Source organism: Lontra canadensis, unplaced genomic scaffold (assembly GCF_010015895.1).
Source record: "Lontra canadensis isolate GAN:19392208 unplaced genomic scaffold, GSC_riverotter_1.0 scaffold66, whole genome shotgun sequence".
NCBI lineage: Eukaryota > Metazoa > Chordata > Mammalia > Carnivora > Mustelidae > Lontra > Lontra canadensis.
In genome coordinates this window covers 5,650,722-5,670,125 of record NW_022631060.1, presented here as the reverse complement: position 1 = coordinate 5,670,125, position 19,404 = coordinate 5,650,722, and the positions used below count along the sequence as shown (strand labels likewise).

The window sequence follows — 19,404 nt, the reverse complement described above, 5'->3', positions numbered from 1 at the left end:
CATCCAGATTATTTAGGAGGCTTCATCTTTGTGATTATGCTTGTTGTCCCTGCAAACTCACAAACTGACATCAGTGGCATTTTGTTAGTACTTTAAGACAAAGAACCTATACATTGTTTCATCTGTTCTTCCCCACAACCTTGAGGAGTCAGCTGGGTAGTTATTTTTATTTCTTTCCATTCTGATGAAAAGACTGAAGCTTGAAAGGTAACTAACCCCAAATCACAGAGTTTTTATTAAAGGAAGATATAATTCTTCTGGCTCCAAATACAGTGTTCAATCCACTCTCCACAACAGAAGTTTGTGACAATGAATCATTTGCTAATTTTTGAAGTCTAGATTACAAATGGCAACATCTGAAACTGTTGGCTTACCTTAGGTCTCTTCCTAAAGCAAACAAAAAGCAAACATTTGAGAACATTCAAGCACCTTTACATACATTTATGGTCTATGATAACTGTAATAAAGGAAAAATGTCTTTAACAAGTGAATCTTAATATGGCAATGATGGTACTAATGCCTCTAAAGTGCTTTCTCAATTGTCACAATGATTGGGGACTTGTGACATTCAACCATGGATAAACCAGGAATGCAAGATATCCTACAACTCCCAATTCCTCGGAGTCCTGCACAATTAAGAAATTACTAGCTTCCTGCATGTTTCCAACATTCACGTAAGTGAAAACATTCCACCCAAGGGCAGAACCAGGTTTTGTAGGGCCTAAAGCTTATTCTAATTGGAGGGTCCTGCATAGTAAAAATCACATAAATTCACAATTCCAAAATTACGTCTAGAATCCTAAAATATCAAATATGTAGGAATATATCTGAAGAAAGATATACCATATTTCTATACTATTAAGTGCAAAATCAATTAAAGATGTAAGTAAATGGAGGGGCATACCACATTCATTAACTGAAAGATTCAATATTTTAAGGACTTCAGTTCTCTCCAAAGTAATCTACAGATCCAATATAATCCTAACACAATAAAGTAAATTGAAAAGCTGGTTCTAAAATTTCTAAGGAAATGCAAAGAACAAAGGCTAGTCAAGGCAACCAAGAATACACACACAGCTGGAAGACTTAATACCACCCGGTAATAGGCCTATTATGAAGATACAGTTACAGGGGCGCCTGGTTGGCTCAGTTGGTTAAGTACCTGCCTTCAGCTCAGGTCATGATCAGGGGTCCTGGGACTGGGCTCCCTGCTCAGCAGGGAGTCTACTTCTGACCACCCCACCCCCGACTTGTGCTCTTGCTATTGTGAACACTCTCTAATGAATAAATTTAAAAATCTTAAAAAAATAAATAAATAAATAAAGGGGCCCCTGAGTGGCTCAGTCTGTTAAGTGTCTGCCTCTGGCTCAGGTCATTATCTTAGGGTTATGGGATCAAGCCCCACATCCAGCTCCCTGCTTGTCGGGAAGCCTGCTTCTCCCTCTCACCCTGCTGCTCCCCCTGCTTGTGTTCTCTTTCTGTCAAATAAAATAATAAAATCTTTAAAAAAATAAAGATATAGTAATAGAGACAGGTTACATTAGTGCAAGCATGGACAAACTCACTGATGTACAAAACAGAAAGTCTAAAATGGATGCACATGCGAAATATCATGTGATTTACAATCAAGGTGACAATGCAAAGCAGTAGAAAAAAGATGATCTTTTCAAATAAATGGTGTACGGTTAATTGAATATCCATATGGAGGGAAATGTATCTTGACCTGTCACACCCCACACAAATAGCAATTCCAGATGGACTGTAGATCTAAATGTGAAAAGTAAAACAACACATTTTTAAAAGAAAATATTAGTGAACACCTTCATGATATTCATGATATTGAAGTAGGCTAAGATTTCTTGAAGAGGACATAAGAAGCACTGAACATAAAGGAGGAAACTGAGAAACTGGACTAAATTAAGATTAAGAATGTCTGTTCATCAGGGGTGCCTGGGTGGCTCAGTCGGTTAAGTGTCTGCCTTCAATTCAGGTCAATATCCCACGGTCCTGGGATCAAGCCCCATATCAGGCTCCCTGCTGAGCTTCTCTCTCTCTGCCTGCTGCTCCTCCCGTTTATGCTCTCTTTCACTTTCTCTGACAAATAAATGGAATCTTAAAAAAAAAATTCTGTTCACCAAAAGACACCATTAAAAGAATAAAAAGGCAAAATAAATAAGTAAGTAAAAAGGCAATCCAGGGGCGCCTGGGTGGCTCAGTGGGTTAAGCCTCTGCCTTCGGCTCAGGTCATGATCTCAAGAGTCCTGGGATCGAGCCCCGCATCGGGCTCTCTGCTCAGCAGGGAGCCTGCTTCCTCCTCTCTCTCTGCCTGCCTCTCTGCCTGCTTGTGATCTCTCTCTGTCAAATAAATAAATAAAATCTTTATTAAAAAAAAAAAAAGGCAATCCATGGGGTTTAAGAGTATGTTTGTAAGAAAAAGAACTCCTACAAGTCAATAAGAAACAGAGAGACAACCCACTAGAAAAATGGGCAAAGGACCTGAACAGACAATTCATAAAAGAGAATATGAAATATTAATAAGCTTATGAAAAGGTACTCCACATTATGAGGGAAATGCAAATTAAAACCACTGGAGAAACCATTTTAACTCCAACCGGAAGGACCAAAACAAAAAAGACAAAAGAATACCACCTGTTGGTGGAGATGTGGTACAACTGGAACTCTCATACTGCTGAGAATATACATACCCCATGATCTGGCAATTCCGTTCCTGCTTATGCTCAAAAGAGAGGAAATGAAATGTATCAGAGTGCTGATATCCACCAACCACGTACAAGCATGTTCACAGCAGCACTATCCGTAATCACCCAAACTGGCAATCTCCCATGACCATCACCACAGACTAGTGAAACACTGCATGGTAAGAACATATGAACTGCAACTACCTGCAACGGTGTGGATGAATCACTCAACATTCTGCTGAGCGAAGTCGGATACAAGAGTGTGCACATATGAAGTCAAAGGGCAGGCAAAACTCGACTAACACCGCTCTTAGGTTAGGATACTTCCATTTTTGGTGGAGGCGGGTTAGTGATTAGAAGGGGCAAGGCAATGTTTTGGGTTGTTGACAATGTTCTCTTTCCTGCTGTGTGTGCTAGTTATGGGGGGCAGACATTCATCAACTGCACTTATTATGTATACTTTTCTAAGTATATATTATACCCCAACAAAAAGTCGCTTGTTGGGGCACCTGGGTGGCTCAGTGGGTTAAAGCCTCTGCCTTCGGCTCAGGTCATGGTCTCAGGATCCTGGGATGGAGCCCTGCATCCTGGCTCACTGCTCAGCGGGGAGCCTGCTTCCTCCTCTCTCTCTCCTTGCCTCTCTGACTACTTGTAATCTCTGTCTATCAAATAAATAAATAAAATCTTTAAAAAGTCGCTTGTTGTTTTTCTTTTTAATTAGGTATAGGGCTATGAGGGAGCCTGTACACATGAGAGGCCTTAAGCTTAAGCTTCATTAGCTTCATAATTAACTTGCCTTTGGTCTCACCAGACATATATGTAAGTAAATAAAAAGTAGTTTATAATTATCTAAGCCTACATCTAAATAGAGAGAAATTTAAGTACCTTTCTCATCATATAATATATATGGAATTTTCCAGGAATGTAACTATGTTTTGTGCATAACTTCATGATTTATTCAGAATTCCAGAAAACCATATCACCAATGGCACTGCCACATATCACCTGACTCACCCACACAGTACACCTGTATCAGTCTCTATTTGTAAGTGTCATACTCACAGAGGGAAACCTACATGTACCTGCAAGTACCTGACAGCTACACTTCTGACAGGCCTTGCCATTTACAAATGTCTTCTGAGAATTCACATATAGTAATACAGCTTGTATTACAAACAGCCTTCCTGCTGTTTTTCCTTCATACTGTAGTTAAGATATCGAAGACATGTTGGTAAAGTTTTATTATCTGGGAATTTCATCTTAGGATAGAAAAAGGGCCATAAATTTTAATTCCTGAACTCAATAACTATTCTTTTATGCAACTCACATTATCCAAATCACAAGTTAAGTAACATATTTTCCTAAAACATAAAAAGATAATGAAAAAGAAAAACCCAGGTGCCATTTCAAGAGCAATTACCTAAATATATCCTAAACTTGACCTAGACACGCTGAACAGAGCAAGAGGGAAAGAGGAGTCCAAACTACAAGATCTAACTAAGCACTTTTCCTTTTAAATCAGTAAGATCCAGTTTGGCATTCACAAGCGAAGGGCTCCATTATTTTCCTGCTCTCTTTCAAAAATAGCTCCACCTTCAAGATTATACAAATTAGATCATTCTGCAGCAGGATTCCTCCTAACAGAGCAGCTCCTAGGAGGCACAGGCAGGCTGTCTGCTGCAGCAAACTATTCATTTAAAAAACAAAACAAAACAAAACATGTTTTTGACTTTTCGGTTTTACGGTGACGGAGAACACTGCTAAAGGTGTTAACGGCTTTTGCGCAGGTCCCCCCCTTTACTAAAACACATCAAATAAATAGGGGGTCACAGAGAATATACGAGACCAATAGGAGAGCAGAAAAATCAGGGATATTGAGACTCAGCTGCTCGCTAGCTTCCTCATGGCCCACGGCACAGAAAGAAATGAACCTAAATTAGTAACACAATCAGTTGCCAACCTGTAGATTACTCACTCCATCACCCAGTAAACTCCCAAGAAAACTTATTCCCAATTAATTACAAATGGCAAAAGTGGAAACAAACTCCCCTCAAGAACCTTGACAAGTTCTGTTATACAGATTTCATTCTTTTTTTTTTTTTAAGATTTTATTTATTTATTTGACAGAGAGAGACACAGCGAGAAAGGGAACACAAGCAGGGGGAGTAGGAGAGGGAGAAGCAGGCTTCCCGCTGAGCAGGGAGCCTGATGTGGGGCTTGATCTCAGGACCCTGAGATCATGACCTCAGCTGAAGGCAGAGGTTTAACCCACTGAGCCACCCAGGCACCCCTACAGATCTCATTTTTATATAATGTCACTTAAGATAAAGTAATGACAACAGTAATAAATTTCTTTGTAAAAACCAGAAAACCGACACAACGAAATTAAATGAAATTTTCAAGTCATCTTTGAATCCCTTGGCTCTGTCATACCCTAAACAAATCCTTAGGCTTGAAAATAGACCTAGAATCTGAAGAATTCTCTTCTCTTCCTCCTCTACCACCCTGTTCTAAGCCAGCATTAGCTCCCAAGACATTATCACAACACTTGTACCTGAACTCCTTGCTTCCAACCTATCCTTCTTTATAAGCTATTCTACACACAGTGGCCACTGAGTATTTTAATATTAAAGTCATCATCATGACTCTTCTTTCACTCAGAAGCCCCAATGGCTTCCCGTCTCATTCAATGTCAAAGCTAAGTCTTACAATGACCATGAGATCTGGGTCCCCTTTGCTTCTGTGACTTCACTCACTCCTCATTCATTGGCTCCAGCCTATTGGCCTCCTAGATGTTCCTGGAACCTACCAGTACTTGCTGTTCCCTCTGCTGGCTTGGCTAAACGTGTGCCCCACAAGGACTGCTGCCCTTCTCCGAGGTCTTGCTGACCACCTTATTTAAAACTGTAACTCTCTCTGCTCCACTTATCCCCTCTTCCTACTTTCTTTTGCCCCATGTGACATACTCTATCATTGGCTCATTCATTTGCTTGTGCTCTGCTGCCCACCCGCCCCTAGAAGGTAGCCTCCACAAGAGCTGGGATTTTGTCTCTGTTACTGGCTGTTCTCTCCTCGGTGTCTAAAACATGACCAGCTTGCGATGTATACTCAACAGTTACTTGCTGACTGACTGACTCCTAGGGAGAGAAGAGTTAAATGAGACTCATCCCAATCCACATGATGAAGTACAGCCAATTAAGAAACCAAATTCTAAGGTCAAACGATTTGGTGTACGGTTTTAAAGAGATTATAGCCATTTTCTGACTTTTTTCCTGCAGACACATTATAAGAATAGGAGGAAATACCTGAGCAAGCATCAAACAAAACAAAGCAAAACCAAACCAAACCTAATAGAGCCATCATTCCAAACAGTCATTTTTCTAAAAAATGTTCTCTTAAAGGGACCCAAATAAGATGAAACTTCACCAACTGAGACGTGGCAAGGCTGCCTGAGAACCGGGCCCTTCCCAAACATAAGTAAACTTACCACTTGGCCTAAGCCCCAAGCATGCTAAACTAATTTTATGCCAAATCTTAGTTTAAAAAACCATATCCTGTTTCTAGCCCAAATTCATTTCCCAATGAAAGGATATTTTCCTTTTTCTCCATGGAGAGAAAAGCTGACTGAAAAGATTAAGGAGTAATATTTATATTATAGCTATCCTTTCTTATGCTTTTTTTAAGGAACGATAAAGGGGATTATCTACAAGGAATAAAAACAAAGTGATAATGACATTACATACACTTAATGAACAATTCTCCCCATTAAAGGCAAGGGCTTAAACAATTTATTGCACATTTTGGTGGCAGAGAGGAAATACAATTAAATCCATTAATAGCTACAAGAGTTTTTATGTTCCCAGAGGACCTTGGTTTCCAGAGTTGCTTATTCATTTTTATCCACAGCAAAAATGGTGCATGGCAGAGATGGCAAATGTAGACTACTTTCCATGTATTTTAGTTTTGAGGAGACAATTTTATTAAACAATAGACTTAAGATAGATTACACTACCACATTCCATTGGATATGAGCTAAAAGTGCCAAACAAAAGCCTACTTGTGAAGACAATGTAAATGATGACTAATGTAAATCAGGTCTATCCTGGGTCAACAAATATTATACCATCAAATTCACAGCTTCACTGACATTACCCAGAGATGTTATGGTAATGATTTCTATGAATATAGATGCTCAAACATTTTACATTCTGTTTCTCTCCATAACAAATCAGAAAGGCAAAAAAAAAAAAAAAAAGTGTACTACTTAAAAAATTTTTTTAAAAATTTTTTTTAAGATTATTTATTTATTTGACAGAGGAGAGAGATCACAAGCAGGCAGAGAGGCAGGCAGAGAGAAAGGGGTAAGCAGGCTCCCTGCCACACAGAGCCCCCAATGTGGGGCTCAACCTGAGAACCCTGAGATCATGACCTGAGCCGAAGGCAGAGGCTTAACCAATGAGCCACCCAGGTGCCCCTGTAGTCACTTTTTAAAAACTAGTGACTTGCCTAGTGGTAATCAAAACAAATCTAACCAAACAGTAAATATAGGCTTTATTTACTAATCCACAATTCTCCAAACCAAATGTAAAATTTGACTTGTATCTCTAACTGCATCTTCAATAGGGTTTTTGACTCCCTAAGACTTTGGAAGATTAAACCCCTACCCAAACTTACCAACAATCACACGCAAACCAAAAAGTATGTAAAATGTTTCTTCCTAGTTCCAGAACACCACAGCTGTGAATTTTATGTATTCTGATGATACTATCCATTACTCTCAGCCTTCATTTCCAGAGTCCATTCATTCTTATCATATTTGATTACCTGTTTTTTTTAGCCCATGGTCTATTTAAAGCAATAAAGCAGAAAGAAGGCATATTGATAGCAATAGGGAGAAATAAAGACAAAAAAGCAAACACATGAATTTAAAGTATGTAACACATACCAGTCTACGCTCTTCATTTTAAGCCCTGATGTTCACCATGAAGATACCATTCATCATGGTAATCCACACTTGAGAAGTTAATCTGTGTTTTACATATTCTTAAACAAGAACCAGAAACATTTAAACGTATTTGTAGATTTCCAACTAAAATGGGGCAGGGGCGTCTGTGTGACTCAGGCATCCAACTCTTGATTTTGGCTCAGGTCATGATCTGAGAGTTGTGAAATTGAGCCCCACAGTGGGCTCCATGCTCAGCTGAGAATCTGCTTGGGATTCTCTCTCTCCCTCTCCCTCTGCTCCTTTTCTCCCCTTTCTCTCCCTCTCTAAAAATAATAATAATAAAAATAAAATAAAATGGGACAGTGAAGTCTTGGAGAAAGGAGAAAATTAACACACACACACACACACACACACACACACTCAAATGTTTCATGATAGGCCTTAAATTAAATGTATTATCAGGTTTCTCCTATAAAAATAAAATGGGATTTTTCCATGGTTCGAGACATAAAAAGGAAAGCTTAAGGAGATAAGAGAAAAATATCAATTCCATTTAAACCCTCATTTTCTTAGGAGTCACTTAGCTTTTATTGGTAATAAATGGCTAGCTGTAAACCAGTTTAGTTGCTCTTCTGGCTGCCAAACCAGAGCTAAAGAAGTCAGCAGGTAGAATAGGGAAGCTGTCAAGTCAAATTGGCTCAAAACAAAGTTGTGGTTTGCAGGCGGAGCCTGAACCATCTCTTCCGTTCATATAAGCCGGCAGGATGTAGAAACAGGATCCCGATCCAGCCACTGCTTCAGAAAACCAAAATACTTTACTCTGACTTTAAGCTTGGCATTTGGCAGGATCTGTGTCTAAAGTGAACCCAAGACCTTATGAAGGTCCCACTGAGGAAATTATGTATCAACCAAGTTGCCCTGATTCCAGAAAGAAAGCAGTGTTTAGAGGGGTGTCAGGGAGAGACAGAGAAGCTGGACTGGCAGTAAACATAGCAATAGAATAGCAGTAACAACTATTATTTTGAAGTGTTTTCTGTGTACCACGTAAGCATTTACTTGTATTAATCTCATTTTATCCTCATAATTAATGAGAGGTAGGGACAATTAGGCCCGTTTTGCAGATGAGAAAATTAAAGCATTAGAGAGGTTAAATAATTTGCCCAAATCACTAAATGGTAAACAACAGAATCAGGATTCAAATCCTGGCTAACGGGCTCCAGAACGGGCAGTTATAGCCATTCTGATGTTAAGTTTCTTGGTATCTATAATTTGGTAATAGAGCAGCATTCTATAATTCCAGTGTGACAAAGCATAAACATTAAATGTTATTTGTCAACTACGAGAACCAGCCAGGGCTTGAGGACCATCAAGTTTAAAGAGAGAAGTCATTCTGGTGTCAGATAATCATAAGTCATGAGACAAATCCCAACTCTACCTACCTCTAAACACACGGTTTTTAAGGCTACACAGCCTTAAAAAAGTGCATCCATCTCACTGGGCCTTGATTTCCCTTTCTAGGAAAGGGGTCTCAGTACTTGCCTCTGAAGGTTACTCTGACACACAGTAAATGCTCAATTAGTCTGGTTCACTTCATTCATGTATCAGCTCAAATGTCACTCCCCCAGAGACCTTCTCTGGCCCCCCATCCAAAAAAGCCCTTCCACCAACTTTCTCAATTCCCTCATTACGCTTTATTTTTCATCATGGCATTCACTCATCACCCCTTTATTTATACTGTAAACATATAAAATAAATACCTACTTATTTATACTTATATTACCTAAATATAACTATTTGTTTATTATCTGTCTCCCTCTACCTGAACATATACTCTAGGAGAGAATGAATTTTGTCAACTTGTTTGCCACCGTTCCCCCAGCACCTACAGCAGTGCTTGGCACACAGAAATAGTCAATAAGTATTTGCTGAATGTAAGAACTGTGTATAACAAATATCCATTCAATAAGCATTATAAATAAAAAAGGAACTATTCATTTAATAAATGTATTCATTGAGTGCCTGTAAGGTAACTAGTAAATGAACAGGATTATTTCAGATGACAGTAACAAATTGTGAAGAGTTATAAACTCCTAGAATGTAATAGGCAGGAAAGGGTAGCTTTCCAAGGTGGTAGATTAACTGAGACCTGAATGATACTCACAAGCCAGCCACATGATGATGTGGGGACAAAGCATCCCAGGTGCAAGTGCCAAAGCCCAAAGGCAGAGGTGACCATGTCTAGGCCCAGCTTCCCCAGAATCAAGCAAGCACGGTGGAGAATGACAGAAGATTAGGTCAAAGACAAAGGAAGGGGTCACATCTTGAAGTCTTTCCTAAGGCATGAAAAGGGTTTTATTCTAAGTATGATGAAAAGTTATTTGATAGTGTCACTTATCTTCACCCATTAGAATATATACTTAGGAGATCAAGGAGACCGGCTGGTCTATAAACATTTGCTAAATGAATGAATTGGGAAGATTATGAAGAAGGGAGTGACATAATCTGATTTTCTTTTGAAACATCACCCTGACCTGCTACTAGTGGTTACACTCCAGGAGGAAACTAGGGTGGCAAAAGATGGGTAGAATTACAAACAGTAGAATGCAATGTGGTTTGAGAGGTACTGTAATACAGAGAAACAGAAGGATAAAGCTGCTCTGTAAACCTTGAAGCCGTTTGGTGTTTTTAAACAGGAGACAGGAAAAGGTCAGTGAGGAGGAACAAATAAATGACAACTGATATCCTAAACCTTTTGTGTTTTCTATACTATTTAAAAAAAAATTGGTACAAAGGATCTCTACCTCACCTATGAAAAAAGGAACAAAAGGAAAACTCAAGAGAGAGAGACACACACATACGCAGACACAAAATGTTTTGGAGAACAACTATAAGAAAAAACACCTTTTTATGTCTAAGCACAACAATCAGTATAAATTTCCTCAGGGACAATTCATAAGTCAATTACATCCACAATGTGACCTGGTGGAAATCTTGCTCACAGGAAAGTTTTGAGAGGCAAGCTGTCATTTGGAAGAGTTACACAGTCCACAAAGAGAGGAACAGGTATTCCTCTAGTAGGAATCAAGTTTTAAAACGTCATTCCCTTCATATCTACCTTTATCTGTATTGAGTCACTAAAAACCACATAAATTACAGCATAATTTCTAAGACACTCATCACAGTTCTAAATTTTTTTTTTTTTTTTTGCAAAAATACACTATGGATATTACCTAGTGTCATGTTCACAGAACTAGAAGTACTATAAATGCTGAACGGATTTATCTGGGAGTTGGCAAGGACCATTGACCCCAAAGAGAAAAAAGGAAGGACAGTATTCATGGTCAGAAAAATGTGTGAAGCTACAGCTAAACTCAGATTCTTACCTTGAGTATATCTTAAAACACTTTACTATCTAAAAGAATCTATGTAAATATTAAACAAATAAATAAATAAATGTGTCATTTTCAATACTACTTTGTCACCCACCTACCACAAGGGAAACAGTGTCTAGAACATTCCCCATTCACCACAGTTACTATCAATAAAAAGGAAAAAGCAATTCTAGAACCAGGAAAGGAAGGTAATGAGTGGATTAAAACTTTAGTCCCCCAGGTCTTCATCCATTCAATATGTACTTTTTTTTACAGCCTTATTGCAATATAAAATTTGTAAAGTTCACTCCTTCAAGGTATACAATTAAGTAGAGTAGATATGTATTTTTAAATATATATTTTTTCTTTTTTTTTTTAAAGATTGTATTTATTTATTTGACAGATCACAAGTAGGCAGAGAGGCAGGCAGAGAGGGGGAAGCAGGCTCCCCGCTGAGCAGAGAGCCCAATGCAGGGCTCGATCCCAGGACCCTGGGATCATGACCTGAGCCAAAGGCAGAGGCTTTAACCCACTGAGCCACCCAGGCGCCCCTTAAATATATATTTTTAAAATAACATTCACCGGTCTGTTCTGCAATGCATGTTTATTATATGAAGTTAGAAATCATCACAAAAAAATAAGGACCAAAATTAATACCACATATAATCTAAACATCTAAAGCCATTTTGTTTTTTTTTAACATATTTATTTATTTATTTGAGAGTGAGAGTGACAACAAGGGAGAGAGAGAGAGAACAAGTCAGAGGGAGGGGTAAAGGGAAAGGGAGAAGCGGACTCACCACTGAGCAGGAAGCCCGACATGGGGCTGGTTCCCAGGACCCCAGGATCATGACCTGAGCCAAAGGCAGACGCTTAAGCGACTGAGCCACCCAGGCGCCCCTAAAAGCCATTTTAGAATTAATGTCTCCAGACAGTTTTCTCAATAGGTATTGACTAAGACCTAAAACTGCAGGAAACAAATGGTAGGCAGGCACCAGGAAACAAATTCCCTACATAAGAAGTGAGCAGATTAAAAGGTAAAAACATTTAAAGGGGAACAACTAACAGAAGAAAACTAAGAGGTCTTTGAAATAGTGAAAAAAAGGGACATTTAAAAATAATCTGGGGGCGCCTAGGTGGCTCAGTGGGTTAAAGCCTCTGCCTTTGGCTCGGGTCATAGTCCCAGGGTGCTGGGATGGAGCCCGGCATCAGGCTCTCTGCTCAGCAGGGAGCCTGCTTCCCCCACTCTCTCTGCCTGCCTCTCTGCCTACTTGCGATCTCCGTCAAATAAATAAATAAAATCTTTAAAAAAAAAATCTGGAAGCGGACAAAAGTATTCAACTTAATTAAATAAATAAGGAGAAACCACAGATATTAATATGAGAAATATCACGGTGAGGCAATTTTCTCTTTAGTGTTATCTAGGGATGCCTCAGTGGCTCAGTTGGTTAAGCGTCTGCCTTCAGCTCAGGTCACGATGCCGGGGTCCTGGAATCAAGTCCTGCATCGGGCTACCCACAGACCCTGCTTCTCCCTCTGCCTGCCACTCTCCTTGCTTGTGTGTTCTCTCTCTCTGACCAACAAATAAATAAATAAATAATAGTGTTATCTAAAAGAACTTTCTGTGGTCCTGAATGTTCTAGATCTGCCTTGTCTAATACAGAAGCCACTAATCACACGAGACTAGTATGACACAAAATGTGGCTAATACAACTAAGAAAAAGAATTTTTAATTTTATTCAATTTTAATGAATCTTAAATAGCCACACGCAACTAGTGGTTACTGTATTAGATAGCACAGCTTTAAAGATAAAACAGAACTGAGGGTTGCTGGGGGGAGGGGGGTTGGGAGAGGGGGGTGGGGTTATGGACATTGGGTAGGGTATGTGCTATGGTGAGTGCTGTGAAGTGTGTAAACCTGGAGATTCACAGACCTGTACCCCTGGGGGAAAAAAAAATATATGTTTATAAAAAATAAAATAAAAAAAAAAGATAAAACAGCTTATGATGTCAAGATTTAACTGGATGTCAAATGGAATGCTTTCACAAACTGTTTTCTGGAAGATATATAAACTAAGTAACAATTTATCTTCATTTCCTGGCCTTCTCTACTGCTTTTCTACTCTACTTCTCTACCCAAGGTAGAGTTCACATATAGGTCTGTCTAAGCAGCTCCCTGAGCTGTGACTATAGCTCTCCTCTGGTTTATAAGGTAAAAGAGAATACATCAGGCTTTCTAACCAGACAACAGCCCTGTGAATGGCAGAAAGAGGAAAAATACTCTAGAGTTGATGTCTAGGCATAAACATCTTGATTCTCTAAAACCATCCAAAGCTATGCTGCTTACTCTTCCAACTAGGCCTGGAGAAGGGAGAATTCCGTCTGCACTTGCCAATCTAAAACCAAACCACCTCACTCAATCCAGCCCAAGGGGCCGCTGAAAGACATTCTAAGACCAACTTCAAACTCTTTTCTCAAGAGCCCTAATGCCACTCTGAACCCGCACTGGAAAAAGACCAATTCTTATGAGCATTGCCACAGCTACCTTGGATGCCTAAAGTACTCCCAGAATGTGATGCCACAGATGCAAGCCAAGCCAATTTCAAATTTCAGAGGACGCACTAAACCCTCAAGTCCAGGCCAAAACAAAACAAGCTTCCTGGGTTGAAGCAGAGAGAAGACACAGCCCATATTCATACTTGTACCTCCCTCATGCACACTGAGGCAAACATGCATAGGAACAGTAGCAGCTCATTGGCTCAGCTAAGAAATTGGGAAACTAGTTTAAAAAGAAATCACATAACCACTAAGGTACCCAAAAGATCTGTAAATCAATACATGTAAAACAGACTCTGTGAAAGTAATTCTCTTTCTGACTTAAGGAATCTGAGCTTCCACAGGGACAATGGATAATATTACCCTGATAGAGAGGATATTCTATTACAACACTCACAATGTGAAACTCAAATCTTCTAAGATACGAATATGCTTTTAAGACTTTTAATGCTAGGGAAATAGCAGAAATTTCACCACGTCTCTCTTATTTGATCAATTTCATTTACATCCTATCTATCATTTAAGAAGTACTTCCTCTTACAGACCTGTGGGTTCTATTTCGTATTTATTTCACCCACATTTTAGAATGAATGGCAAGTAAAAGTATTCCCAACCAATGGATTAAAAAACCAAGGTGTGGAAGAGGTTGTCTTGGCATATAATAAGAATAGAAGGATAATATATCCTGGCTTGCCTAGTGCTTTTGTGGTTAGAGGGGCAACTCTCCCTAAGTGTCCTGATGAAAGTAACACTTCTGCTGCAGACTAGTCATGTCAACCTAGCCATGGCCACCTCCTTTGGTTCTAATAGTTTTATCGAATAAGGCTTAGCTTTGGTATCCAATTAAAAAACAAAAACAAAAAAACAAATGTGGTCTAAGGAGAAATGTGACTGACAACTCCTGAACTCCTTCCCTAAGTGCTCACACAGGTAAGGTAGTACATGTAAATGTACTTTGTACTCAGAGACAAATGTGATATAGTTTGTAAGTGATATAGCAGAGCACATTTTATCTCCCAATAATTGGTTTTATGCTACTGAGGAAATTTTGTACACCTGTGAAATTTAATAATTTTTCTACCTCCCCTACTGAAGTAGCTCAAAAAAGGAAAAGAACTCTCTTTTCTCAAAAAGAGGAAAGAACATCAGGGAAAACATCACCATACAAGGACCAAAGAGAAGGGATCAACAATGAAACTCTAAAGCTCTTCCCTTAACATCAAGCAACATGCCACCTGCTTATAATGTCACCACACCACTAGCCAATCCATGGGCCATAGTAGAGGAAGCACTACTTAGTATGGAAAGAAAACAATGCCAACTTCTAAAGCTGTGAATTTCATGAACAATAATAGACCTATACTGGCTTGAAACAGAATCTTAAAAGCCAACTGTATTTCCCAGTGATTACCTCTGGAGAGTGAAAACAGAGACAAGGCTGGGGGCTTTTTCCTTTAAAATTTCCATCTTTCTGTACTGCTTGAATTTCTAATCATGGACATGTATTAATCTTTTAATTTAAAAAAATGCTGGTAAAAATGTCAATGAATCTAACAATTTAGTTATTTTAAAGCCAACTGTAAGTATTCTCTTCAACCATAAAAAGTTAAAAAAAATATATATATATATAAAGCCTTAAATCCACAATCATGTTTACATTTCTTAAGTGCACATATGTTACATGCTTGTGTCTCATTTAAATTACATGAGACAAGAATGTTAATCCTAGGCTATATACAGAATGCCGCATACAGACTGCACATCGCTAATACATTCTAAACAACATGAACAAGCAAATAAGGAGATCTCAAATTAACCAGATGACTCTAGTAATTGGAAGGGCCAATAGCAGGATATTTTCTCCCCACAGGGTGTTATTTTCCATCCTGCAGATAAGACAGCATGCTCCAAAGAGCACAAGTGTTCCACAAGGGGCTGGGAGGCACAAGGGTGATAGCTGAAAAACAAAGTTAGAGCAGGACAGCTGACAATCTCAAGGATTGGTTAGTAGATATGACATAACCGCGTGATCCCAGGAGGTTGAAAACAACAAGCAACCTAAAGCCTCTCACACCAAGTTAGTGTAATAATTACTCATTTACTCAGGATGGGTAGGCTGTTTCTTGGGCTAATAATTTATTACATGGACTTTTTAGTGACCAATAGGTGTGGAAAAAAAAAGAATCAATGTCACTCAGTGATTTTATTTATCTCCCTCTGTTGCACAGCAGCTTCTTCCCTGTTGGCTCAACGCCTTTTCAATCTAACAAGCTAGAAAAGGCAGTTGTCCAACTGTCACCAGTCAAACACAGCGATAGATGTGAAGGAAGAATGGGCAAGCATGTATTACTAACACTGAACCATTGTAGGAAGGGGTACAGTGTTTTTTATGTTTGAAAGAGGTAGGTTAAAATACTTGGACTATAGATGGACCTACCTAGAAAGAGAGAAGCCTGCTAAGGACCATTACATACTAAACTCCCACTTGAGTTTGGTGTTGTGCTGAGGCACTGGCCAAAGCAAAGTAAGCTAACGTGGCTTCTGATTACCCTAAAGGAAAGACAAAGGAAAAAAAAAAAAAAGTGTAAGTCCGTGAAGTGAATGCTGAAACACAAAGGATGAAGAGTAAGACGGGTAGAGCATGAATGGAAGACAATTAGTATTATCTTAAAAAAGTTTCAGATGTATACTCTGCAAACAGCAATTCCACCCCTACATATAAAGAAACCAAAAGAAACTTTTGCAAGGAACACCAGGAGTCCTGGACAAAGATATTTAAAGCATTAATGTTCCCGTTAACAAACAAAAAAAACAACATAAATACTCACCAAAAGGAGAATTATGACGTATTCATACAATGAAATTCTATCCATTAGTGAAAATATTTAAAGTAGAGCCACTATATCCCACAGACAAGTCTCACAAGCTGAATGCTCAGTCAAAACCCACTAACACAACTGAGTTTACCCACAGAACACAGAGTGTGACGGCACTTATATAAACTTCAAAAACACTCAAAACTAAAACATACGGTTTAGAGATTCACTCATGCATTAAAAATATTTTTAAAAGACAAGGGAAATAATAAACACACAATTCAGGATAGTGTTTACCTAGGGGAAGTTGGGGGTATGGTCAGGACGGGGCACCCTGAGGCCTTCAACATAATTTATAATGCTCAATTTTTTAAGCTGAGTCAAGTATAGACATGTACTTTTCATCATTTTTGTAAAATACCCTATCTAGGAGGGGAGTGTGTGTGTGAGCCTGTGTGTGTGTGTGTGTGTGTGTGTGTGTAATTTTGTAAGCAAGAAATGATTCAAAATAAAGGGAGGGAGAGATAAACAGAGCCAAGCCTGGAACTAGGCGATACTTCCTAACCCCCCACTTATACCTCCATCTACCCGAGCCTGGGCTAACAGAATAAGGAGCGAGTCCAAAACTCCAAAGCAACAGAATGGGCTCAGTTTAGAGGTGACAAAAAGATCACCTCCAGGCACTTTTCTGGGCTTACTGGGTGAAACCAGCTCCACAGTGTCTGTTACAGGGTAAACTGTAAAACACTGCACACTGTCCCCAAAGAGTTGGAAAAAGAAAGACTGCTTTCCCAATACAGAAAGAGAGAACATCACAAACTCAGGCATATTTTACCAATGAAAGGAAAGTCCCCAGATGGTTCCAACAGACAGAGGAATGGACTGAATTTAAGTAACAAGACAGTAATTTTATGTAGTCCTCCAGGCCTAGGAGAATCTGTGACTAGCTGCTGGGGAGGAAGGAAGGGATGAAAAATACACTTTAAGACACACTAAACAGGACTTTTACACGAGCACAGAGGCCAGGACAGAATGTGTGTAATCTGAAGCCCAAATGACCGTGTGCGTATTGAAGACTAGAAGCCTCAAGGGTTACTCTATGGGCTTTACCTGGCAGAAGGTGACAATGAGTCTGGCACACGCTTAGCATATTGGGAAATAAAAATATCAAAAGACATCTATACCGCATCTATGTAACATATGTACAGCCCACGGGCGCCAACGAGGCAGGGAAAAGAGTCTGTGACAATCGCAGGGAAACTGACGGTCAGGAAGGCCGGATTCGGTCAGATCGACGAAGAGAAGGCCCCGGGCTGCGAGTCCAGAAGGCCCCAATCGCGGAGGGGAAAAGGGTGGTCCCCGGCCAAGGCAGAAGGTGGGGCTGCTAGGAGAGGGCGGGGTCCCCGCAGGAGGCGTCCTGGGAGGCCAGACAGGAGCCAGGCCCGGCAGCCAGGGGGTATCCAGGGAGGGGGCGCTCCCTTGGGCGCTGGGACGGGGAGGAATGAGAAGCCGGGGGCCTGTCACAGACCCGGCCCTGCGGCCCCGAGGGCCCGGTCCCCCCGCCCGCCGCTCACCTGGGCACGCAGCTGGACGAGCTCCGGTCCACCTCCCAGGTGGCGTACAGGTTCATCTGCACTGGGGCGGGGGTGCGGCCTGGCCCCGGGCCGCCGGGAGGCGCGGAGCCCGAGGCCACCGCGACGGCCATGGAGGTGGAGGTGGACGAGGACGAGGAGGAGGCGGCCGCCGCCGAGGTGGACGAGGACGACGAGGTGGCCTGGGCCAGCTTGGGGGGCGTCGGCTGCTGAGGCGTCGGCTGCTGCGGCGGCTGCTGCTGTTGCGGAGACTGGGCGACCCCAGAGCCCCGCTGGCCGCTGCCGCCCCCGGCGCCTCCGGGACCACCGCCCGCCCCTCCGCGTTCAGCCATGGCCCGGCCGGAGGTGGGGGGCGCGGGGGTTACGGGGATCCGGGCGACGCCGAGAGGACGCCCAGGCTTCTCCCACGGATCCACTCGTCTCCTCAGCCCGCCCGCCCGAGCGCGCGAGCGAGCGAGCGAGCGAGCGAGAGGCTGCACGCACGCGCGGGGCCTCTCGGCGCGCGGTCCTCGCGCTCGCCCGCCGCTGCCTGTTGCGGCTCGCGCCGCCGAGACACTGGGTGGGCGTGTCCGGGGGGGCGGGGAGCTCTGGCTGGCGCCGGCCCCACCCAGCGCCGAGGGGCGGGGCCCGGGCTCGCGCTCGCGCCCCTGGCGAGCCTGTGGGCGCGCTCCCCTCGTTCCCCTCGCTCCCTAACTGCTCCCGCTCCCCTCGCTCCCGAACCCGGCCGGACCTGCCCTCAAATCCGCAGCGCGGGCGGCAGTCAGCCGGCCCGGCCCTCCCCTCCCCCGTCTCCCTCTCGACTGCAACAGCCCGGCCAGCGGAAACTCCGCTTTTCCGGGGCGCGGCCCCGGCCAGAAGGGGGCTGCCGCGGGAGCGCGCCTTGGGCCCTTTGGATCCCCAGAGCCGAGGCAAAAGCGGCCGCCGGCCAAAGCCCGCGTCGCGCCAGCCCACCTGGCCCCCACCCCGCTGTGCTGCCCCGGGGTTTCTTCACGACCTACGAAAGGGAGCCGTGGCGACCCCAGGGGACGGCCCGCACGCCTGTGGGCCGTGAAGTTTCCGTCCCTGCTTTTCTCCACCATAGACGCATGGGCTCACAGACCTAGAGTCCAAAAGGCCCTGGCAAGGGAGAGATATAAAGCTAAGCCCTGGCCCATCCGGAGCCACCCTTCCTCCTTTTCTGTCCTACAGCTCCCCTCCCCCAAAGCAGCATTCTGGAGTTCCAAGGCTCCCCATCCCTGCCCTCAATTTCTTTCACCTGTAATGTTTCCCCTGCTTCACTGTTTGATCTCTTAACATCCTACTCCTCCCAAGACCTAGCTCAGTCAACGGTCATATCCAACGTGGGCTCTCCCACACTACCCACCCCCATCCATCACCTCCAAAAACCATCTTGAAGCCTCCTGACATCTGCACCTTCGTTGGTGC

At 42.1% G+C, this 19,404-nt stretch overlaps 1 protein-coding gene across 2 annotated transcripts in view; it reads right to left on the bottom strand.

Moving 5' to 3' along the window:
* PACS1 (phosphofurin acidic cluster sorting protein 1) overlaps positions 1-18,383 on the bottom strand; it is a 143,889-nt gene extending 125,506 nt beyond the window's left edge. For both annotated transcript variants that reach the window (XM_032879524.1, XM_032879525.1), the window contains exon 1: positions 17,962-18,383. In XM_032879524.1, the coding sequence (XP_032735415.1) occupies positions 17,962-18,311 (350 nt within the window). In that variant the 5' untranslated portion in view covers positions 18,312-18,383. The remainder of the gene's footprint in view (positions 1-17,961) is intronic.
* Between the last annotated feature and the right edge of the window lie 1,021 nt (positions 18,384-19,404).